At 36.7% G+C, this 25,203-nt stretch overlaps 1 protein-coding gene across 2 annotated transcripts in view; it reads right to left on the reverse strand.

The window, feature by feature from the left end:
• The window catches only part of PTPRR (protein tyrosine phosphatase receptor type R), a 299,896-nt gene that overhangs the window by 58,685 nt on the left and 216,008 nt on the right, over positions 1-25,203 (reverse strand). For both annotated transcript variants that reach the window (XM_066257665.1, XM_066257666.1), the window contains one exon: positions 1,574-1,760. In XM_066257665.1, the coding sequence (XP_066113762.1) occupies positions 1,574-1,760 (187 nt within the window). The remainder of the gene's footprint in view (positions 1-1,573; positions 1,761-25,203) is intronic.

Here is a 25,203-nt window from a genome sequence, read left to right on the forward strand (position 1 = left end):
TGTAAAAAGACCAATAAGCCTATTTTCAAAAGGGCTGAGACAAATTTTTAAGTACTTGATTATACAAAACACTACATTCTCTAACTTAATATTTCACAAAGGATTGTTAATATAAGGTTAATGTGAAATAAAATAACTTTTATCTCTGTATCACATAAAATAATATTCTTGTTACTTAAACTTTCTCCACTGGAAAATATAACTCAGAAACTTAATATCCATTTGAAGGAAAGAAATTATCTATAAATTAATTCAAATTGTCTTAGTTTTCAGTCAACTAAAAACTTGAGAAAAGCCTGACTACATTATGAATTTGAGACTTGGTCTATAAAGAAGGAGTAGTATACTCTGAAAATATCATTTCCTAAAATCGTATTATTCTAGATAAATAAAATATTTATCCCTACTCTCTGCTCTAACTAACAAAATTCTCAGTCCAAGTTACCAAAATATGCAAAATTGTTGAATAGTCAGTAGAAACCATATATTCATGTTTGGTGATTTCAAAGAGGTCAGTCTGTTTTGGCAAAGCCACGAGTAGGTGATAACTTTATTCCTCCCACGTTCCTTCCTGTTTCTGGCTCACATTGACAGTTTGTCATCTTCCAGCATTATCTCTTTCCTTGGTTCTCCTTGTTGGCCCCCCCATCTTTCCATTAAAGGAAGCGGGTTCTGTCAAGGGCTTATCTTAAAGAACAAAGACTCTGATTCTGGAAAAGAATAATGGGTGTATCTTTGACGACTTGTGTGATCACTGACTGGACACATTATCTCTCTAAGTCTCATTTTCTTTATATATATAAAATATAACACTACAAGGTCTACTTTAAAAAACTGCATGTTTGCATTTTATTTTAAATGCTTAATAGTCATTGATGAGGCTAATAGTAGGTCTTAACCCACTGCTGGATCTCTCACCATTTAGGATAGTTGCAAATATCTCAATGGAATGATATCTGAATGGTGAATTTATTATTCTAAACAGTTATGTCTTAAGATGTACCACTGATTTAAGATGCAAAGTGATCTATAGCATAGATATTACTCTTAGGCAACAATGAGACCGAAAAAGGTCTAATCTATCTACATGCTCTCTGAGTAGAACTGTGTTTTCATGAACTAAGTTATCACTGGCAACACTGATGAGTCACCATCTTTTTTGGCTGAAACTCACAATCATTTATTATGCCATATTTGATCTTCTCCTGTGTTCCTTAATTTATTAAAGAACATCCTGTTGCTCAGGGTAGAACACTGGGGTGTCATCCTGAACTTCCCCAAACAGTGACAGCAAGACTGTTCCTTCTTGGGATGCTCTTCGCTGCCCAGCTCCTCTCGCCACTTCTTTGTCTGGCTATCTCCTATATGCTCTGCCTTACTTTAGTTATCACACTCTAGTTTGAACACATCAATAGTTGATGAGCTTCCGGGTGGGTCTAAAACCCTTGTACTTAACCTTGTGAAATGTAACCATTTGTTTATTGTTCAGTGGAGGGTCATGCCATTTCAGTATGTGCCTCTGTTGCCTCGTTTATCAAAATACCTAACAAAGGGTGAATAATAACAGGCTTACCATGAATTCACTTTGGAGTAAATGTGAATTTTCCACGACATCCCTTAGCTGTGATCTTGTGAGAATTCGACTGGCTGATTGTAGATACTCCATTGCTACCTTCTCCCGAGGGGTTGGTATAGCCACAAAAGGTTCAACATTTCCCAAACTAGTCATGTCCAATGTAAGAGATACATTGGACCCTCGTCTACATTGGAGAAGAATGTTATTAAGTTTAAACACAACACGAATAACTTTGGTTACACAAAATTATCTTTCTGTGTATACATACAGTTTAGTGAACACCTTTACAGAAATAAGGACCAAATACCTTTTTCTCTTATGGTACCATAGTTGAGTATAGCAACTATCCTAGTCTCTTTACAGGAAATTGAGCTTTTTTTTTTTTTGTATTTTTCTGAAGTGAGAAGCAGGGAGGCAGAGAGACAGACTCCCGCATGCGCCCGACTGAGATCCACCTGGCAAGCCCACTAGAGGGCAATGCTCTGCCCATCTGTCGCATTGCTCTATTGCAACCAGAGCCATCCTACTGACTGAGGCAGAGGCCATGTAGCTATTCTCAGTGCCCAGGCCAATTTTGCTCTAATGGAGCCTTGGCTGCAGGAGGGGAAGAGAGAGAAAGGAGAGAGGGAAGGGTGGAGAAGTAGATGGGTACTTCTCCTGTGTGCTCTGGCCAGGAATCGAACCCGAGACTTCCACATGCCAAGCCAATGCTCTATCACTGAGCCAACCGGCCAGGGCTGAAATTAAACATTTTATTGTTGGAAATAACTCTGAATTGAGAAAATGAACTATAATTTATTAATGGATATATTTGTTATGGAAATAATAGGATGGTTAATCATATTAATAAAAATTTTAGAAAAAATAAACATCATATTTGAATTAAGGAATCAGACATAACATAAACCAACTTTGTATGCCTGAGAGTCTAGTTTATAAATAATATAACCATCTAATATTTTTGACATAAATATTCTGTAGTCGTGATTTTACTGGCCATGGGAAGCTCTGAGGGGAAAAAAAATCCTTTTATTTTAGTTTAAATTATTGGCATTGAAATAGAATTAAAATTTTTTAAATGTGTATTTTTTATAACTTCTGAGTGAATGTCGAAAGAATAGCATTTGCATCTTCCATTTATGTATATATGCATATATACATATATACATGTTTACATTTACACACATATGTTTATATATATATATATATATATATATATATATATATTTAACTCTGTGGTAAACTTATAAAGGACCATAGGGATCACAGACCCTTATTCTGAGTTACAATATTTTTCTCCCTCCGTCATTTCTCTCCTTTCGTTGGGAGGAGAAGTAAGGCTCTTTCAGCTTATAAGGGTTCCTAGTGTGCTGGATAGGATGTGTGAGTGCCTCTTAGCAGAAACATTAGCTGTGTGGAACCAAAGAGTAACTATAAAATGGCATGTGCAAGACTGAGGTTAAAAGTCAGAAATTGTGCTCCCAAGAATTGTTAAATTTAAAGGGGCCTTCAGTATATGTCAGGTGATTAAATATGGTGCCAAGTGGTTGGTGTCCCAAGGAAAGAGAGAACAGGGTAAAACAGGGTAAAACGAATGGGAGTAAAGGCAGTAAAAGTAGATACCAGGCCCAGCATATTGTTTCCTGTGAATGCTATCTTACAATCTTATTATAGAGTACTACATCAGAAATTATTCAAGTGGCTAGATCTTAATTGTAAACAATAGAAAATTATTAGAACATAGAACAAAAAATCCCATTGAACAAAAACATATCAGTTCCTTCCTCCTATGTGTATGCCTCTGGTTGCAGCTTTGGTGCCATTCTAGAATTTGATGTATGGTGTCATTTTTATTAGATTCTGAATGGTTTGTAGTTGTAGTTTTAATTCCTCCTTTAACTTGATGGTTATGTGTTTGTACTTACTCTTTTCCTACTGGTTTGGTCAAAGGCTGAGATTTGTATGTGAGCCTTTCACAGCAATTGTGTTTGTTATTTTTCCTTATATTACTATTAGTCTTAACTATATATATATATATATATATATATCTTAGATACTGTATTTCTTGAAGAAATTTATAATTATATCTTCACTGTAAAGTTTTACCAACATGAATACTTTCTCATTAATTTTATGTTTGATTTCATATCTGAATTAAAAAAAATTAATATTGACATCACTGCTATTTTTGTGGCATGCTCTTGAAAAACCTTTTTTAGTTCCTATTAGTATTTTAACTCTTTTGCATATCACTACAGGAAGGATTACTGGACAGCATTCTGGATAGCCCTAAAATATCACCTACCTGTTAGAAGGATGTTTGTCCCCTTCCGTGTGTGTGTGTGTGTGTGTGTGTGAGTGTGTGTGTGTGTGTGAGAGTGTGTGTGTGTGTTGGTGGTGAGTGATGGTGCCCCTGTATTTCTGGATAAAAGGTTGATAGCTGAAGAGGAGCAAAGAGTGGTTTTGCTTTCAGGTCAAGAATTTTAATCTATTTTTAGTGGGAAAGTAGTTTCTAAAGTTTCTCAATCCAGTTCTTCTGACCTCTAAATTGGCAGAAATTCCTTACTGATTCTGATAATAGGTAATAGGTTGTCTGTTAGTCTTAGTTTTAGTGTATTTGTGAGAATCCGGCTTTTGTTTGTTTCATAAGCATTTTAGTAAAAGTTTGAAATAGGCTGCTTAAGGGGTGGATAATCATACAGCATATTAAACTATTACTCTACTCAGTCAATTTTCAGTTTCAAAGACAAAAGTATTGACAGTCTGTCAACTGAAAGACAATCAATGCTACAGAGGTTTAATAGGTGATTTTCTCCATTCAGAGTGCTCAGAGCACATGTATTAATATAAAGGAGGAGGCACTGGAGTTGGGCCTTTAAAGTAAAAAGTCAGCCTGACCAGGTGGTGGCGCAGTGGATAGAGCATCGGACTGGAATGCGGAGGACCCAGGTTAGAGACCCCAAGGTCTCCAGCTTGAGCGTGGGCTCATCTGGTTTGAGCAAAAGCTCACCAGCTTGAACCCAAGGTCGCTGGCTCGAGCAAGGGGTCACTCGCTCTGCTGAAAGACTGCGGTCAAGGCACATATGAGAAAGCAATCAATGAACAACTAAGGTGTCGCAATGAAAAACTGATGATTGATGCTTCACATCTCTCTCCATTCCTGTCTGTCTGTCCTTGTCTATCTGACTCTCTTTCTGTCTCTGTAAAAAAAAAAAAAAAAAGTAAAAGTTCAGTGGGTGCACTTGAGAATGAGGGTTATTTCAGAGAGAGAACACCTGGCAGGAGAAAAAGCATGGAAATAAGAAATGATAAGACATCTTTGAGAAATGGCATATAAGCAGTTTTTGGAATTGGAGGACACATTTATGTAGGAGAGATGAGAGAGAGAGCAAGAATCATAGAAATGATAAGATTAGTAAAAATGCTCCAATCCTGAAAAGAGAGAATTCAGGACATTAGGTGTTTTAGCTTTTGTCTTGTCTTAAAGCCTACCCTGCCCAAGCCTGGGGTTAAAGCCTCTGAGGTTCCATGCCTAAGGTTCATTTGATCTAGTGAGTAAATTTTCCAAGGTTCTGTGGTAAACTGAGAACCAAGAAAACATTTTCATGCAAACTAACTTACTAGAGGAAGAATGACTTCTGTCTCTCAAGAGAAGAAAGGAAACTAGCATTTATTAAACAGCCATTATTTGCCAAGCACTGTGCTAAGCACTTTCATATATGGTATCTCAATCTTCACAGCAGTTATCTGAGGCATTACTTCGACCTATTTCACAGGTGAAGAAATAACTAATTTGGGAGAACAATAGTGGAGCAAAGATTCAATCCAATTTAGAATTGAAAACCCAAGCTCTGTCTGCTTTGTCATCCAAAAGCGAGGGTAGGATGGGCAAATTATGTTAGACTATACAGTTCCCTCCATGGAGTTGAAGCCAGTTGTTGGGAGGAAGGTCAAGATTACTGAGGTTTAATGTGGAGGCAATACAGTACTCAGGGGTGAAAATTCAATATTTATATTCATCTGGACTCACAAATCCTGCCTCTGCTGTGTCCCTGTGGTGGACCTTTGGTCAGGCTATTTAGCCTTGGTTCATCTCAATTTCCTCCACTTTTGTAAAACAAATAAATAAATGTATTTACTTCAGAGAGTTATCATAAGGATTAACCAGATAGGGTAAGTAAAAGGCTTATAAAAAGCTATGTTTATGATTAAAATTAAGTAATAATGAATAAAGTCTTACATAACTCTCACCTTCTTCTCTAAAGGATCTATTTTAAGAGATCTTCACAAAACCTTGAAAATTGTTTATACTGAAATTAACATTTGGAAATCAATGGATAGAATCTACACATTTTTCACTAAAGAAAAACATATCCTTCTTGATTACTTTTTATCTTAAAATTTCCCTTTGCTATGGCAAATCCATGTCCTCCCAACCCTAAACAGTTGTAGAGTGCTTCACCTCCATGCCTCAGACAATGTTTCAAAATTCAATTACAAAGTTCAACTTGCACAGGTTGTTGACTTTACAGAGAGCATTTTCCGTGAAACAGCCCTTGTCTTAGTAAGTACTCTCTTTTCCTGCCTATGAAATATTTCCATAAGATGTCATTATCTAAAATCTCTGCTTTTGTTAATTCTTATTGTCAAGGAACAAACAATATTTAGGTTTACTTAAATATGGTTGGAATTAGGAAATTGTATTAGTAAAATCAACTTAAAAATTTGGAAACTTCCTAGTCATGTCTGTAGTTGGAGAGAAGAGATTAAATACACATCCATATATATTTTAAAATGTTATTTTTTTCATGAAAAACAGCATGTTTATTGAAGAAAATTTGTATAATTTAGAAGCTTTAGAAAAGGGATTAAAATCACTTGGTCACATAAACTTCACTGGCACTTAAACTGACTTTTTAAATTTGCTATTTTATAGGCAGTAACAGTAGTGTTTTATTCTTTTAGTTTTTCTTTCTTTGGTTAGAGAGAAATATATTTTCATGTGACTTGTTCATTTTCCATTCTTATTTTTGAGAATTATCTGTCCATGCTCTTTCTTCATGTTTCTATTATTACATTAATATATTTATTATATAGATATTAATTATCAAAAATATCTTTTGCAAATAGGCAATTTATTGTTGTCTTAAAATACTGAGGATTTTCTAAAAAGTATATTTCTATTCAGTTAAACATATTTATCTTTCCCTATGTGGTTTCTTATATCACTTAACTTCTGGAAGTTAAAATTTTTAAAAGTCAATCTTTTAATCTATTTGTAATTTATTTTGAGATAAAGGTGAGAATCATCTAGGTTTCTTTCCCCCAAAAAATAAACTATCAATAATTCTAATACAATTTACTGAGTGATCTAGAGAAGTGATGATCTTTATACGTATGGGAATATTAAGTTTTAACTAGCATCACTGACTCATGACTTTATTGAAATAAGAAAAGGTAAATTTATTCCAGTTCCCATAAGCCAAAATTGTACGAAGTGGGGATAGAATGAAAAAGACATTTTAAAAATAAAATAAACTTAAGAACTTAAGAGAAATTTTTTTTTTTTACAGAGGCAGAGATAGACAGGGACAGACAGACAGGAATGGAGAGAGATGAGAAGCATCAATCATCAGTTTCTCTGCGCGTTGCGACTTCTTAGTTGTTCATTGATTGCTTTCTCACATGTGCCTTGACCGTGGGCCTTCAGCAGACCAAGTAACCCCCTGCTGGAGCCAGCGACCTTGGGTCCAAGCTGGTGAGCTCTTTGCTCAAGCCAGATGAGCCCGCACTCAAGCTGGCGACCTCAGGGTCTCGAACCTGGGTCCTCCACATCCCAGTCCGATGCTCTATCCACTGCGCCACCACCTGGTCAGGCGAGAACTTAAGAGAAAATTTAAATGAAGACACAGGAAAAAACATTTAGAGGGAAAAAATCAACAGAAATATTAGGAGACCTGAACCTTTAAGAAAAATAGAATGTGGAAAACTAAGAACTCTTATTAAAAGAGTTTAATAACAAACCCTTATTAAAAACTTTGCTTCTCTTCTGTTGTGTAACTCTGGACAAACTGTTTAGACTTTTTTTATGCCTCCTGATTGCTGTTGGACAAAAGGGAACATAATAAAAAGCTTTATCAAGCTCCCACTGTAGCACCAATTATTATTTATGCCAAAAAATAAATAAGAGGGAGGAAATTCAAAAGATACCAATGGAGACAATTGAAGGAAAAAGCAAATTCTTAAGGAAAGGTAAAAGGAATGCAATAAACAGCAAGCTAATTACAATTAAGTAAAAAGGAAAACGTGTGTAAATATTGTGGACCGGGGCCACAGAGCGATTTCAGCAAGAGAATGTAAACAGCTCTCTGCTGAAACTGTTTCATTCTGTATCACTGCTACTAATGACCAAGAGGCAGAAAGAAAAAAAAAAAGCTAAAAAAAAAATACAAGAACACTACATTTGAGGGTTATAATAACTCAAAACTAGGTATGTATTTACCTGGTAGTTGGAACTATGTGCTGGACTTTAGAAGCTGGATTTAGGCAGAAGGGATAGACATTCCAGCATCGTGGCCATGGGCTCTAATTCTCAGACCTGACCGATCCTTTAGCAGGACATTGGCTATTGAGAACAATTAGGCTTCAAGCCTGGCACCTCATTTAGTAGCCAATAAAGAATGGAGATGAGAGTCAGAGAATAAAATGAAACAAACGATCATTCTGCCTGTAGTCCAGGAAGAAACTGTAGTACTTCTGAAACTACTGGATTATGAAATTAAGTTTCAGTGAGAAATAGTGGCAGCCTCTTGTCTTGAAGCATTTGAAACCAGAACAGAAAAATATGCATCAAAAGGTTATAAGAAGAATTTAGTACAAAATGTAAGCAGATTTGATCTTTGAGAACTTTTCCAATCATAATTCTTTTTTGATCTGAAAAAATACACATAATTTGTTCAGAGCTGTCTTTATTAGTATACACATCTAATTCTACATTGTGAGAAGTTAGAGGTTTAATATTGACATCCTCCCCAGATACAAGTGTTATAAGTCTAAGACCTCTGGTCCAACCTTCCCTCCTGGTGCAATATAATCATAATGATCACACACCTTGGTTGGATCGTCAAGGTGAGCTTAACCTTACCTCCCAATTTGATTTTTCTTATTTAGTTTTGCTCATTCAATTTGTCCACAAATTAAGTTTTCTAGGTGTCTTCTAATTTTTTAAAAAAAGAAAAACATAGATCTTACTCATTCAAATAAGGGGGAAATCAGTAGTGTAAACTGATTGGCCTACATGGTTCTTCAGAACTCCAGATTCTATCACTTTTAAAGTCCAAGGATAATGGTATTTAATGAAGAGTTTGCTGTTCCTCATCATCTGTTTATTGAATGAATTATAAATAGTACAAATGCCCTTTCTGGATCACTTGACAGATGAAAGGGTAAAAATAAAAAAGATATGGAGGGCTAGGAAAGTTAAATTGTGACTTAAATTCAAAGCTCTTGGAAAGTTAAATGTGACATAAATGCTGAAAGATTCAGTATTGTGATCGTCCAAAGTAAAATTTCCCAAAGGAAATTCTGTAGGGGAGAAATGTAAAAAGTGTGAAAGGTACCAGGCCCAGGCCCAGGAAGAAGATCAATGAATTTCACTCTAAAGCAGGAGGCACATCAGAAAACGCAGAGAACACTTCTGGTGGGGAAGTGATTGATTTCCCTGCGTGAAAGCACTTACATCATTAGGGGGACTGTTGCTTTCCCTTTTGAGTGATGACATAAAAAAATTTTGAATTCATATAATGATAGCTGACCTTGTATGTATGTATAAAATAAGCAATTTTACTACACTTTTTTTTAATTTTTAAAGTAAAAATAAAAATGATGAAAAACCCATCAATTGAAATTGCTACATTTGTTCTTTAAGCATTGACTTTGGAATCTGAGTTTAAATCAATGCTACACTCAAGTTCTTTCAGCCCCAGCCTCCTTAATCTGAAAATGGGGATAATAACTAAACTCACAGGATCGATTTACATTATAAAAGTTAAACAAGCAAAAAGACATAAGCATTTCCAGCCTAGTATATAATACACATATATGAATGATTAAAATAATAATGATCACATGTTAATTCTTACCTCATTCTATGCATGTGTGGTGGCTGTGTGGAAGCTATAAGGCATATACACTGATAAATATTTAAAGGAGGCGAGGTGGGAAAGTTGGTTAGTGAAGAGTCATTAGCAGTGTTTCATATGCAAAGTCAGTGGTTATCTAAGTTGGAACATTTTTCATAGCTCAAGTTTTAAAATTCTTACCTCATACCATGAAAATGAATAACTTTTTTTCAGTTTCAAAAATGCATGTTCACTAGAGAAAAACTATAAATATAGATAACAAAAAGAAAGAAAAATATCCCATAATATCAACACTTAGAATAAGTGCTAATTACATACTGTATATCCTTTTCAAGTTCATATACTTATATACATATATGGCAAAATCTAGATTATTTTTTTTACTCTATATAGTCTTTTATGACTTGATTTTTATTTAGCTAACTAGATCATGAATGTCTTTCATGTCTTCAAACACTATTTAAACACTATTTTCAAATACTATAATATTTCATTGTAGAGATGTACCATAGTTTATGTAAACAAGACCTTATTTTTGGACATTCAGTTGTTTAAAGTTTTTCACCATTGTAGGCAAGAATTCAGATGAATAACCTTGTATCTGAATGTTTGTGCATTTCTGTCCTGGCTGAGTAGCTAAGTTGGTTTGTCCCCATAATGCCATAAATGTTCCATCCCTGGTCAGGGCACATACAGGAACCAGTGAATTCATAAATAACAAACTGAAGCTTCTCCCTCTCTCTCTCTCCCATTCTCTCTCTTAAAATCAGTCAATCAGTAAAAAGATTTTTAAAATGTTTGCGCATTTCCATGATTATTTGTAGGTCAAGGAGTTTTTAAAACTAACTTAAAATCTCTGAGTTTGGAGAAGTTAGTGGACACATGGAATATAGAAGCGGCATGAGGTTGACTCTTGGGGTAAACTGAAATTGAATTAGCTTAGGCCCTCTTTAACTCTTGTTTTTGCAGTAGCTCCCTAGTAAGGTTTCTTAACTTAAAATTTCCTAGTCCAATATGTTTTCCTCTAGATTTCACCAGAATGATGTTTGAGCACGGCAAATATAATACTAAAATAAATAGCTATCCTTGGACATAAGATGCTTTCTCATCTATTCTCTGTGTATTTCTCCAGCCTCATGTCCTATCTTGTCCTTTTCCAGAGAGAGAGAGAGAGAGAGAGAGAGAGAGAGAGAGGAAGGAAGAGGGGAAGGGAGGGAGAGAGAGAAGCATCAACTCGTTGTTTCACTCAGTTGTTCTATTTAGTTGTGCACTCATTAATTGCTCCTCCTATGTGTCCTGACCAGGGGTTGAACCTACTGGATGGATGCTCTATCCACTGAGCCACCAGGCCAGGGCTGGAAAGTGACTCTTTTTGTCTGTATGAATGAATGGTTGCAAATGAACTGGTTAGGTAATGTTATGTGTAATTACTGTGCTCTGATGGCTTTTTTAATCCTTCTGAAAATAGGAGAACTGGGGATCATATTGGACAAGAGTTTGGAAATTTAGAATGGGGAAGCCAAGCTTAGCCAGGTATAGAAAATGTTATGGTTTATATTTAGTTTGAGTCTTATTCAAATATCAATGAAGTCTGAGCATTAACACCCTGAAGAGCCCTGGTAATTTTGTTCTACAAAAGAAAAAAATAGTAGTGCTTTGTCTTGTAACCAAGTATGACTAATTTTTACTCTTTTTTGGGGATTTGGTATTGTTTTGACTGACACTCATGGTGAGGAGGCTGTATCTCTTTTAACAAAAGAACAAAATGAGGGTAGCTCTAATTTTAGTTCCAAAGTTTAGTTGTTCCAAGTTCATATAATTAGTTAAGAAAAAGATGATGTTGAAGAAATATTAATAAGTCTCAATAAATAAACCATTCTTTCTAAAATGGGAAATCTTTCTTTGAATTTTAGCTGATAAACACCCACAAAATATTTTCTAAGTAACACAATGCAATGCTAACTTCCTGTCTCTTTGAGCAATCAATTATCAAAAAACTCTTTTAGCATTGAATATTACAACTAAATTAAATATATTCATTTACTTTAAAGATCCAAAATGACACAATGTAACAATCTATAGAACTCAACTAAAATGTGAATTATCCAAAAATATACAACTTCTCATCTTTTTTTTATAGCATCTGCTTGTGCAGCCCAACTTTTTAAAAATTAATTCTGCAATCTGCAGAGAAATCTCTGTTTGTAGATACCATGATCTCATGTAGAGGAAACATCAAGGAATCCACACAAAAAATTAAAAGCAATATTCGAGTTCCACAAGGTTGCATCATACAAAATCAAAATAAGAAATCAATCGTATTTCTATGTATTAGTAATGAATAATCTGAAAGTGAAATTAAGAAAACACTTCTATTTACAATATCATCAAAGAGAATAAAATGCTTAGGAATAAACTTTGAAAAAAGTGCAAGAGTTATATACTGAGAAATATAAAATGTTATTGAAAAAATGAAAAGAGGACCTAAAAAATGGAAGGAAAACCATGTTTATATATCAGAAGACATTATTATTATTATTATTATTATTATTATTGGGTGATGGGTATGCAACATAGTCAAATGTCAAAATAACCTGGAGATGTTTTCTCTAAACCTATGTACCCTGATTGACCAATGTCACCCATTAAAATTAATAAAAAATTTTAAAAAATAGAAGACTTATTATTGTTAAGATAGCAATACTTCTGAATTTAATCTGCAGAGTCAACACAATCCCTTTCAAAATTAGTGTTGGCTATTTTGCAGAAATTGACAATCTGATCTTAAAATTTATATGGAAATTCAAGGATCCCAGAATGGCCAAAATCATCTTGAAAAAGAACAAAGGTGGAGGATTCACAATTCCTGAATTCAAAACTTACTATAAAGCCACACTAAGCAAAGCAGTAAGGCATCAGCATAACAGTAGACATATAGCTCAATGGAATATAATTGAGAATCTGAAGGTAAGATTCTCACATATGAAAACATAAGAAAAGATGTTTAACAACTAAAGTGTTCTTTAACAAATGACTAAAGAATCAAAAGATGTGGTTTATATATACAATAAGATACTACTCAGTCATAAGAAAAGATAAAATACTGCCATTTGCAACAATATGGACAGATCTTGAGAATATATACCATTAGTAAAATAAGTCAGAGGGATGACGTCAGAGTAATGGCGGGGTAGGAAGCGATACCGATAAATCTCCCCCAAAACTCAACAAGATCTTCAACCAGAAACAGAAAAACCTATACTTGGAGCTTCCAGATGCTTCGCAATACACCCAAAGGTATGATTGAGTGAAAAATTGGCTAAATATATAACCAAACCCCGAAGGAAATAGGGAGTAAGAAATGCTCCTCCTTCCTCACTAACCTAAACAGGGCGGCTTTCTCTGGTAACTGTGAATATAGAAACTGAGGCGGGCAAAGGGGGTGAATAGATCCAGGCCGCCGCAGCACAAACGGCCGAACCAGGCTGTGGCACAGAGATCCAAGCCGAGGAAAATCTGATCCTGTGGCAACCCGGGCAATACAAGCTAACACTTGCGCCAAACCCAAACAAAGAAAGAAAAGCAGAGCGGCCATTTTACCCGGTCTCCTGGTCGGTGTGCAGTTAGTGGGCGAGAATTTCTTCCTGGGAAAGCCACGCATGGGAGGGAGTGAGAACTAATTCCAACGGTGGAGATTTTCCGTGCTGGAGGGTGTTTCACTCAGAGGGAACCGCGGCCGGCCTCATATCCTGGTTTGCGCACGCAGATAAGGAGTGAGCAATTCCTCCGAGTGCCTCGGCAGTGCGCGCCCGTGTTATCGCACAGAGGGGCAGAGTCAGGGGCCTTTGTGTGGGCAAAAGCGGAATCTCGGGCCACCCCAGCGCCTTGCAAAAGCCGCGCACGGGGACGGAGCGAGACTCAATTCCAACGCTACAACTTTTCCCTGCGGTTGGGGGTTTCACTCAGAGCGTGAGACTGCTGGCCGGATATCCTGGTCGCAGACAGTGAGTGAGAGTTTCCTCCAAGCGCCCCGGAAGTGGGCGCCTGCTTGTGTTACCGGACAGAGTGGCAGAGCCAGAGGTCTTTGAGTGGGCAGAAAGCCCGCCTGATTATGCTAGCAGCTCTGACTGACTGAGCCTTACCCAGAGCCCTGTGCTGAGTGGAAATAGAGTGGGGAGTTGCCAGCTCTTTGAGCCTCTTACTATCCAGGCAGAGGCAGCAGCAACCCCATAGCTGGATTATCAGGCTACTAATTAAGGAAGGAAAGACTAGGAGAAAGGCTCCAGGAACACGGACTCTCTCACTGTCGGAGCCTATAAATGCTATTGAGCTTCGACTGCCAACGAGACTAAAGCACAATACATGACATTGCCATAGAGACTTATCAACTGCAAACCTCTACCTGAGCGTGCCAAAGGGGCAGAACCCGGGGTACAGAGTCACCGACCAGGAAGAGGGAGAGAAAAGAAAAAGCAAGAAGATAACCTCTCAAAATCAAGAATAATCTGCAGACTTTATAACCTATCCCATTTTATTATATTTGTTCGTTTGTTTCTCTTATCTTCATTCTTGATACTTTTTTTTCCTCCTCCAATTTGGCCGATTAACTCTCTACTGGTCTTACTCTCTCCTCTCCTTGAACTACACTACCCATAAGTGTTACATCTCCCATTATCTTTTCTCTTCTCTTCCTTTCTCTCTATGAGGGTTGCACTCCAAAACACTTAACTCTCTCTCTCTCTCTCCTTTCTTTTTTCTTCTTTTAGTGGTTACCTCTTTTTTTCTCTCTCTTTCTTTTCTCCCTCTATATTAGTTTCTTCCTTTCTCCTTTACATCTCCTCTCATTCAAACCTCAATAACAAACAAATTATCTTATCTGGGACTCAAACCTATGTTTGTGGCATTTTGGGGGGTTTTTACTTCACCTTTTTAACTCACTAGCAGTGCTCTCATCCCTGGCTCTCCATATTATCTAGTTCTTGTTCCACTAAATACAATAGTAATTTTTTAATTTGTCCCCCCATTTTTCCGTTTTCCTCTTATTCCTCTCATCATAACTCTTAGACAACCAACACCTAAAAGCAAATCATTTTATTCTTGACCCAAATTTTTTCCTTATTTCCTTTTTGTGGGTCCATACGCTCTTTTTTTTTTCTTTTTTCTTTCCTTTTTTTTTTTTTTTTGCCCCTTTATTACTTTTCCCCAATTCAGGCCCTCCATCACAGGCATTGTTTGTTATAATTCACAGTCCCCCACAAGATTTTCTCAAAAAAGAGGGGAGAGGAGAGGAGAGGAAAAAAGGAGGGGGGGAATAATTTCCTTTTTTTAATTCTTATTTTATTTTTCTTTATTTCATTATTAATTTTTTTTTAAAAAAAACAACTCTTTTCGATTTTTTATTTTTTTTATTGTTTTTTTTTAACTTTTTATTCTTTATTAAATCTCATTAATACTATCAACAAAACCACCCTCAGATGCCATTAAGGAAGAGAAAATCGAATATCATGGATACAAAAGAAAGAGAGGTAACACAGCTAGATGAGGAAAAATCTATGGAGAAAAAATTTAATATATTGGAAACCTTGGAGCTAAATGACAGAGAATTCAAGATAGAAATACTAAAAATCCTCCGAGATATACAAGAAAACACAGAAAGGCAATTTAGGGAGCTCAGAAAACAACTCAATGAACACAAAGAATATATGTCCAAGGAAATTGAAACTATAAAAACAAATCAAACAGACATGAAAAACTCAATTCACGAGCTGAAAAACGAAATAACAAGCTTAGCTAATAGAACAGGTCAGATAGAAGAGAGGATTAGTGAAATAGAAGACAAGCAACTTGAGGCACAACAGAGAGAAGAAGAAAGAGACTCAAAAATTAAAAAAAATGAGATAGCCCTACAAGAATTATCTGACTCCATCAAAAAGAATAACATAAGAATAATAGGTATATCAGAGGGAGAAGAGAGAGAAAATGGAATGGAGAACATACTCAAACAAATAATAGATGAGAACTTCCCAAGCCTGTGGAAAGAACTAAAGCCTCAAATTCAAGAAGCAAACAGAACTCCAAGTTTTCTTAACCCCAACAAACCTACTCCAAGGCATATCATAATGAAATTGACACAAACCAACAGCAAAGAAAAAATTCTCAAGGCAGCCAGGGAAAAGAAGAATACAACATATAAAGGAAGGCCCATTAGATTATCATCAGATTTCTCAGCAGGAACTCTACAAGCTAGAAGAGAGTGGACCCCAATATTTAAAGTCCTGAAAGAGAGGAACTTTCAGCCACGAATACTATACCCATCAAAGCTATCCTTCAAATATGAAGGAGAAATAAAAACATTCACAGATACAGAAAAGATGAGGGAATTTATCATCAGAAAACCCCCACTCCAGGAATTACTAAAGGGGGTTCTCCAATCAGATACAAAGAACAAAAAAAAACAGAGCCACAAGTAAAAGCTCCAAGAAGAACACAATAAAACCAAATTTAAACTGTGACAACAACAAAAAGAAAGAGGGGGAGAAGATGGAGATTAACAGTAGCAAAGGACGATGGAGTGCAAAAGTACTCACAAAATAGTTCGCTACAATGAACAGGGTAGGGACCCTTTTCATTACTCAAAGGTAACCACCATTGAAAAAACCACCACAGAAGCACATGAGATAAAAAAGATAGCAACAGGGGAAAGATGTATGGAATACAACCAAATAAAAACAAAAGATAGAAAAACGAAAGAGAAGGATCAAACAAGACACAAAACTAACAGAAAGCAAGATATAAAATGGCAATAGGGAACTCACAAGTATAATTACACTAAATGTAAATGGATTAAACTCACCAATAAAAAGGCACAGAGTAGCAGAATGGATTAAAAAAGAAAATCCAACTGTATGCTGCCTACAGGAAACTCATCTAAGTAACAAGGATAAAAACAAATTCAAAGTGAAAGGCTGGAAAACAATACTCCAAGCAAATAACATCCAAAAAAAAGCAGGTGTAGCAATACTCATATCGGATAATGCTGACTACAAGACAGGAAAAGTACTCAGAGACAAAAATGGCCATTTCATAATGGCTAAGGGGACACTGAATCAAGAAGACATAACAATTCTTAATATATATGCACCAAACCAAGGAGCACCAAAATATATAAGACAGCTACTTATTGATCTTAAAACAAAAACTGACAAAAATACAATCATACTTGGAGACCTCAATACACCACTGACGGCTCTAGATCGGTCATCCAAACAGAGAATCAACAAGGACATAGTGGCCTTAAACAAAACACTAGAGCACCTGGATATGATAGACATCTACAGGACATTTCATCCCAAAGTGACTGAGTATACATTTTTCTCCAGTGTACATGGATCATTCTCAAGAATTGACCATATGTTGGGCCACAAAAACAACATCAGCAAATTCAGAAAAACTGAAGTTGTACCAAGCATATTTTCTGATCATAAAGCCTTGAAACTAGAATTCAACTGCAAAAAAGAGGAAAAAAATCCCACAAAAATGTGGAAACTAAACAACATACTTTTAAAAAATGAATGGGTCAAAGAAGAAATAAGTGCAGAGATCAAAAGATATATACAGACTAATGAAAATGACAATACGACATATCAGAATCTATGGGATGCAGCAAAAGCAGTGATAAGAGGGAAGTTCATATCGCTTCAGGCATATATGAACAAACAAGAGAGAGCCCAAGTGAACCACTTAACTTCGGACACCGTAGATATACAAAGAATTATTGTAGAATACTATGAAAAACTTTATGCCACTAAATTCAACAACCTAGAAGAAATGGATGAATTCCTAGAAAAATACAACCTTCCTAGACTGAGTCAAGAAGAAGCAGAAAGCCTAAACAGACCTATCAGTAGAGAAGAAATAGAAAAAACCATTAAAAACCTCCCCAAAAATAAAAGTCCAGGCCCTGACGGCTATACCAGCGAATTTTATCAAACATTCAAAGAAGACTTGGTTCCTATTCTACTCAAAGTCTTCCAAAAAATTGAAGAAGAAGCAATACTTCCAAACACATTTTATGAGGCCAACATAACCCTCATACCAAAACCAGGCAAGGATGGCACAAAAAAAGAAAACTACAGACCAATATCTCTAATGAATACAGATGCTAAAATACTAAACAAAATACTAGCAAATCGAATACAACAACATATTAAAAAAATAATACATCATGATCAAGTGGGATTCATCCCAGAATCTCAAGGATGGTTCAACATACGTAAAACGGTTAATGTAATACACCATATCAACAAAACAAAGAACAAAAACCACATGATCTTATCAATAGATGCAGAAAAGGCTTTCGATAAAATACAACACAATTTTAAGTTTAAGACTCTCAACAAAATGGGTATAGAAGGAAAATATCTCAACATGATAAAGGCCATATATGATAAACCATCAGCTAACATCATATTAAATGGCACTAAACTGAAGGCTTTCCCCCTTAAATCAGGAACAAGACAGGGTTGTCCACTCTCTCCACTCTTATTTAATGTGGTACTAGAGGTTCTAGCCAGAGCAATCAGACAAGACAAAGAAATAAAAGGCATCCATATCGGAAAAGAAGAAGTAAAGGTATCACTTTTTGCAGATGATATGATCCTATACATCGAAAACCCCAAAGAATTCACAAAAAGACTACTAGAAACAATAAGCCAATACAGTAAGGTCGCAGGATACAAAATTAACATACAGAAGTCAATAGCCTTTCTATATGCCAACAATGAAACAACTGAGAAGGAACTCAAAAGAATAATCCCCTTCACGATTGCAACAAAAAAAAATAAAATACTTAGGAATAAACATAACAAAGAATGTAAAGGACTTATATAATGAAAACTATAAACCATTGTTAAGGGAAATTGAAAAAGATATAATGAGATGGAAGAATATACCTTGTTCTTGGCTAGGAAGAATAAATATAATCAAGATGGCTATATTACCCAAAGCAATATACAAATTTAATGCAATTCCCATCAAACTTCCAATGACATTTTTTAAAGAAATAGAGCAAAAAATCATCAGATTTATATGGAACTATAAAAAACCCCGAATAGCCAAAGCAATCCTAAAGAAAAAGAATGAAGCTGGGGGCATAACAATACCTGACTTCAAACTCTATTATAGGGCCACGACAATCAAAACAGCATGGTATTGGCAGAAAAATAGACACTCAGATCAATGGAACAGAATAGAAAGTCCAGAAATAAAACCACATATATATAGTCAAATAATTTTTGATAAAGGGGCCAACAACACACAATGGAGAAAAGAAAGCCTCTTCAATAAATGGTGCTGGGAAAACTGGAAAGCCACATGCAAAAGAATGAAACTGGACTACAGTCTCTCCCCCTGTACAAAAATTAACTCAGAATGGATCAAAGATCTAAACATAAGACCTGAAACAATTAAGTACATAGAAGAAGACATAGGTACTCAACTCAAGGACCTGGGTTTTAAAGAGCATTTTATGAATTTGACTCCAATGGCAAGAGAAGTGAAGGCAAAAATTAATGAATGGGACTACATCAGACTAAGAAGTTTTTGCTCAGCAAGAGAAACTGATAACAAAATAAACAGAAAGCCAACTAAATGGGAAATGATATTTTCAAACAACAGCTCAGATAAGGGCTTAATATCCAAAATATACAAAGAACTCATAAAACTCAACAACAAACAAACAAACAATCCAATAAAAAAATGGGAAGAGGATATGAATAGACACTTCTCCCAGGAAGAAATACAAATGGCCAACAGATATATGAAAAGATGCTCATCTTCTTTAGCTATTAGAGAAATGCAAATCAAAATGGCAATGAGATACCACCTCACACCTGTTCGATTAGCTGTTATTAGCAAGTCAGGTAATAGCAAATGTTGGAGAGGCTGTGGAGAAAAAGGAACCCTCATCCACTGTTGGTGGGAATGTATAGTAGTACAACCATTATGGAAGAAAGTATGGTGGTTCCTCAAAAAACTGAAAATAGAACTACCTTATGACCCAGCAATCCCTCTACTGGGTATATATCCCCAAAACTCAGAAACATTGATACGTAAAGACACATGCAGCCCCATGTTTATTGCAGCATTGTTCACAGTGGCCAGGACATGGAAACAACCAAAAAGCCCATCAATAGATGACTGGATAAAGAAGATGTGGCACATATACACTATGGAATACTACTCAGCCATAAGAAATGATGACATCGGAACATTTACAGCAAAATGGTGGGATCTTGATAACATGATACGAAGCGAAATAAGTAAATCAGAAAAAAACAGGAACTGTATTATTCCATACGTAGGTGGGACATAATAGTGAAACTAAGAGACATTAATAAGAGTGTGGTGGTTACGGGGGGGAGGGGGGAATGGGGGAGGGAAAGGGGGAGGGGGAGGGCCACAGAGAGAACAAGATAGAGGGTGACGGAGGACAATCTGACTTTGGGTGGTGGGTATGCAACATAATTGAACGACAAGATAACCTGGACTTGTTATCTTTTAATATATGTATCCTGATTTATTGATGTCACCCCATTAAAAAAATAAAATTATAAATAAATAAATAAATAAATAAAGGAGAAAACCTATTCCCTCCAGAAAGAAAAAAAAAAAAATAAGTCAGATGGAAAAAGTAAAAAAACCATATGATTTCACTGATATGTGGGATACAGAACTGAAGCCATCAAACAAATAAGACAAACAAAAACTCATTGACACATACAACAATAGGGTGGTTACCAGAGGAGAAGAGTGGTGGAGGGAGAGGAAGAAGAGGGTAAAGGAGTCAAATACATGGTGACCAAAGGAGGCTTGACTTTGAGTGGTGAACACACAATGCAGTATATAGATGATGTATTACAGAATTTTATACTTAAAACCTGTATAATTTTATTAACTAATGTCATCCAAATAAATTTAATAAAATTTAAAAAAAGACATTCCACATCATTAGGCATCATAAAATCCTTCCACAGGCTTGGGAAGTTCTCGTCTATTATTTGTTTGAGTATATTCTCCATTCCATTTTCTTTCTCTTCTCCCTCTGATATACCTATTATTCTTATGTTATTCTTTCTGATGGAGTCAGACAATTCCTGTAGGGCTTTCTCGTTTTTTATTATTTTTGAGTCTCTTTCTTCTTCTCTCTGTTGTGCCTCAAGTTGTTTGTCTTCTATTTCACTAATCCTATCTTCAATCTGGGCTGTTCTGTTAGCTAAGCTTGTTACCTCGTTTTTCAGCTCGTGAATTGAGTTTTTCATTTCTGTTTGATTTGTTTTTATAGTTTCAATTTCCTTGATAATATATTCTTTGTGTTCATTGAGTTGTTTTCTGATCTCCCTATATTGCCTTTCTGTGTTTTCTTGTATATCTCTGAGTATTTTTAAGATTTCTATTTTAAATTCTCTGTCATTTAGCTCCAAGGCTTCCAATATGTTAAGTCTTTTCTCCATAGATTTTTCCACATCTATTTGTGTTACCTCTCTTTCTTTTGTATCCATAATATTCGATTTCCTCTTTCTTATCGGCATCTGAGGGTGGTCTTGTTGATAGCACTAATTAGAATTAATAAAGAGTAAAAAGTAAAAAAAAAAAAAAAAAGGTAAAACACCCCACAAAAAAACAGTAATAATTTATTATTTCCCCCTTTTTTCTTTCTTCTCCTTCACTCCTCTCCCCTCCTCAGGGAAATATCGTGCCTATAATGGAGGGCCTGATTTGGGGTGAAGAGTTCAAGGGGCAAAAAAAAGGGAGTAGGAACCTATTAAATGCAAAAAAAAAAAAAAAAGGGAAGAAAATCTTAGACAAGCATAAGATGATTTGCTTGTAAGTGATGGTCAACTAAGAGATATAATGAGAGGGATAAGAGGGAACCAGAAAAAAGGATCAAAAAAGAATAATAAAGAAGAAAAAAATAAAAATAATAAGTAAAAATCTGTTGTATTAAGTGGAGCGAAGACTAAATACAATGGAGACTTGGGTTGGGAGGACCCAAAATGCCACAAAAATAAACAAACAAGAAAAAAATAAAAACAAAATCAAAAAAGAAAAATAAAGCCAAAAAAAGCCTTGAGTCCCAAATTAACTAATTTGTTCGTGATTGAGGATTAAATGGGAGGAAAGTAAAATGAGAGAAGAAAAAACGAATAGAAAGGAAAAAATAAGAAAAAGAGAAAAACAAATGAAGAAATAAAAAAGGAAAAGAAAAAAAACAAAATAAAGCAAAACAAACAAAAGAGGAGAGAGTGAGAGTTAAGTGTTTTGGAGTATAACCTTAAAGGAGGGTGAGGATGAAGAAGAGAAATAAAATGTAACACTCATGGGTAGTGTAGTTCAAGAAAAGGGAAGCATAAGATGGGCAGAGAATAGAAGGACCGAGGTGGAGGAAATAAAGGCAATAAGATAGAAGAAACAAACAACAACAACAAAAAAATTAGTGGAACAAGTTGTAAAGTCTGTGGATTTTTCTTGATTTTGAGAGGTTAACTTCTTCCTTTTTTCTTTTCTCTCCCTCTTCCTGGTCGGTGACTCTGTACCCCAGGCTCTGCCCCTGTGTCACACTTAGGTAGGGATTTGCAGTTGATGGGATTCTATGGCAATGTCATATAATTGGCTTTAGTCTTGCTGGTAGTCAAGGCTTGTTGGCGTTTGCAGGGTCCAACGATGAGAGAGTTTGCTTTCCTGGATTCTCTCTCCTAGTCCCCCCTTCCTGAATTAGCAGCCTGGTGATCCAGCTATAAGGCTGCAACTGCTTCTGCCTGGGGAGTAAGAGGCTCAAAGAGCTGGGAAATCCCCACTCTATCCCCACTCAGTGCAAGGCTTTGGGAAAGGCTCTGGCAGTCAGGGCCTCCAGTGTAATCAGGCGGGGGTGGGAGTCAATTGTTGTCAAGGTGACTGTTCAGCGCCTAGCATTCAGTTGGACCTCTCAACCCAGGCTTTCCACACTTTGTAGCCTGTTTTGGCTGGGAAGAAGAGGCACTAGTCTCTGCTTGCGACTAGTGTAGTATAGATCTTATTATCTGCCAAGTCCCTCTTGTTAGCGTTTATCCCTGAATATGGAGGCTCTATCAATCAGAAGTTGCCCCCACCCCTTTAGCGAGAGGTACTAAAAAATATCACGCCTCTTGTCTTGGGTCGCTGAACTGAGAGAGATCTTATCAATTAGAACCGAGGGTGCACAGATTTCATGGGTTAAGCTAATTTCAGTGATTGGGTCGCAACTGTGCTCCCGAAGGTATTTTAGGATGCCTGCGCGCACTCCTCCCCCAACGCTTGATTGTTAGCTTGAATGGCTGGGTGAGGTGCCCCGCCCGCGGAGAGAATCTCCCAAGTAGGTAAGACCACCCTGATGCCTCTCCCGCTCGCCCTGCCGCTGGCGGCTGGATCGCACCAGGCGCAGGATAATGGGGCACCCTGGGTGTGCGGGCCAGTAGGGCGCTCTGGGTGCGTGGAATGCCCAGGGCACGCGCGCGAATGGGGTGCTCCGGGCACCGGTGGCTGGCGACTCTCACTCGCAGTGCGCGGGCCGCTGGGAACGTTAGCGGTGCTCGCTCTGCAACCGGACCGGGCACGCTGCCGGCTGCTCGCTGCTCCCGAGTGTGGGCGGTGCTCGTTCCGCAACCGTACGGGGTGCGCGCCAGCGGCTGCTCGCGGCTCCCGCGGCTCCCGAGTGTGGGCTGACTCACCACAGGCGCACAACCTCGCGGCTTGAATGAATGTCCCTGCGGTAGCTTCCTCCACACCCTCGTCTCGCAGATTCAAGTGATAACAGTCCTTTCGCTATCAGTTTGTGTGGAACTCCGGAATGCTCCGAGGATAAATTTTTCTGTTTCTAGTTGATAAATTTGTTGTGATTTAGGGGAGAGCTGTCGGATGCGCTGCTCACGGCGCCATTTCCGTGACATCACCTCCTCAGGCATCATAAAATCAAAACTACAAGAAGATAACACTTCACTCTTACTAGGATGACTATAATAAAAAAAATAGACAATGACAAGTGCTGGTGAAGATATAGAAAAATTGGAGCCCACATCATTGCTGATGGGAATGTAAAATGGGGTAGCTGCTTTGGGAAAACAGTCTGGCAGTTCCTCAAAAAGTTAAGCCTAAAGTTACCAGGTGATCAGCAATTCTACCCCCTGGTGTATATCCAAGAGAAATGCAAACACCTGTCCACATAAAAACTTGACCTGAATGTTCATAGCAATATTTACATAATAACCAAAATGAAAACAATCAAAAGGTCCATCAACTAAATTCTTATATAAAATGTGATATATCCATACAATGTAATATTACTCAGCCACAAGAAGGAATGAGGTATTGATACAACATTCATGCTACAATGTAAATAAATCTTGAAAATATTATGGTAAGTAAAAGAAACCACACACAAAATTGGTCACCTATTTTATGATTCCATTTATATAAAATGTCCAGAATAGGCAAGTCCACAGAGATAGAAGGTAGATTAACAGTTGCCAGAGACTGAGGAGTTGGGAATTGGAGAATAAACACTAACGGGCATGGAGTTTCTTTTTGAAGCAATATTTTGGAATTAGAGAGCGGTAAAAAAAAAAGTGTCAAGGTCTTATAATAATCTTTGTTATAATTTTATCATAGTATCATTTTAATGATAAAAATGTTCATCTATTAAAAGTTTTGTTGACAAAAGAAAGAAAGATAGAAAGAGAAAGAAACGAAAGAAAGAAAGAAAGAAAGAAAGAAAAAGAAGAAAGAAAGAAAGAAAGAAAGAAAGAAAGAAAGAAAGAAAGAAAGAAAGAAAGAAAGAAAGAAAAAGAAAAGCCTGACCAGGCTCAGGCGGTGGTGCAGTGGATAGAGAGCACTGACCTGGGACGCTGAGGACCCAGGCTCTAAACCTCGAGGTCACCGTCTTGAGAGCAAGCTCACTAGCTTGAGTGTGGAGTTGCTGGCTTGAGCATGGGATCATAGACATAATCCCATGGTTGCTGACTTGAACCCAAGGTCACTGGCTAGAGTAAAGGGTCACTGGCTCAGCTGGAGTCCCTCAGTCAAGGCACAGATGAGAAAGCAATCAATGAACAACTAAGGTGCTACAACAATGAGTTGACACTTCTCATCTCTCTCCCATCCTGTTTCTCTCACTAAATTTTTTTTAAAAAGAAAGAAAGACAATGGTCCAGAAACACTGAAAACAATTCCCAGAGAGATTGTTTTTACACGGCAGGAGCTATAAAGTTTCTTTGGAAACAAATAGACCCATGGAAAGTGGCAGCTCTGAATATTTGTAGCTGGTGTGACATCTATGGAAAATTTTGTGTTAATATGTAGTATATGTGTTTGCACAATACAATAAATGTTTTAAAAATAAGGTAGTATAAAAGAAGAATAATACATGTTAGAATAAATTCCCTTCACGGGCTTCATGAATGAAAACACAGAACCATT

This window comes from Saccopteryx bilineata, chromosome 2, assembly GCF_036850765.1.
Source record: "Saccopteryx bilineata isolate mSacBil1 chromosome 2, mSacBil1_pri_phased_curated, whole genome shotgun sequence".
In the NCBI taxonomy this organism is placed as follows: domain Eukaryota; kingdom Metazoa; phylum Chordata; class Mammalia; order Chiroptera; family Emballonuridae; genus Saccopteryx; species Saccopteryx bilineata.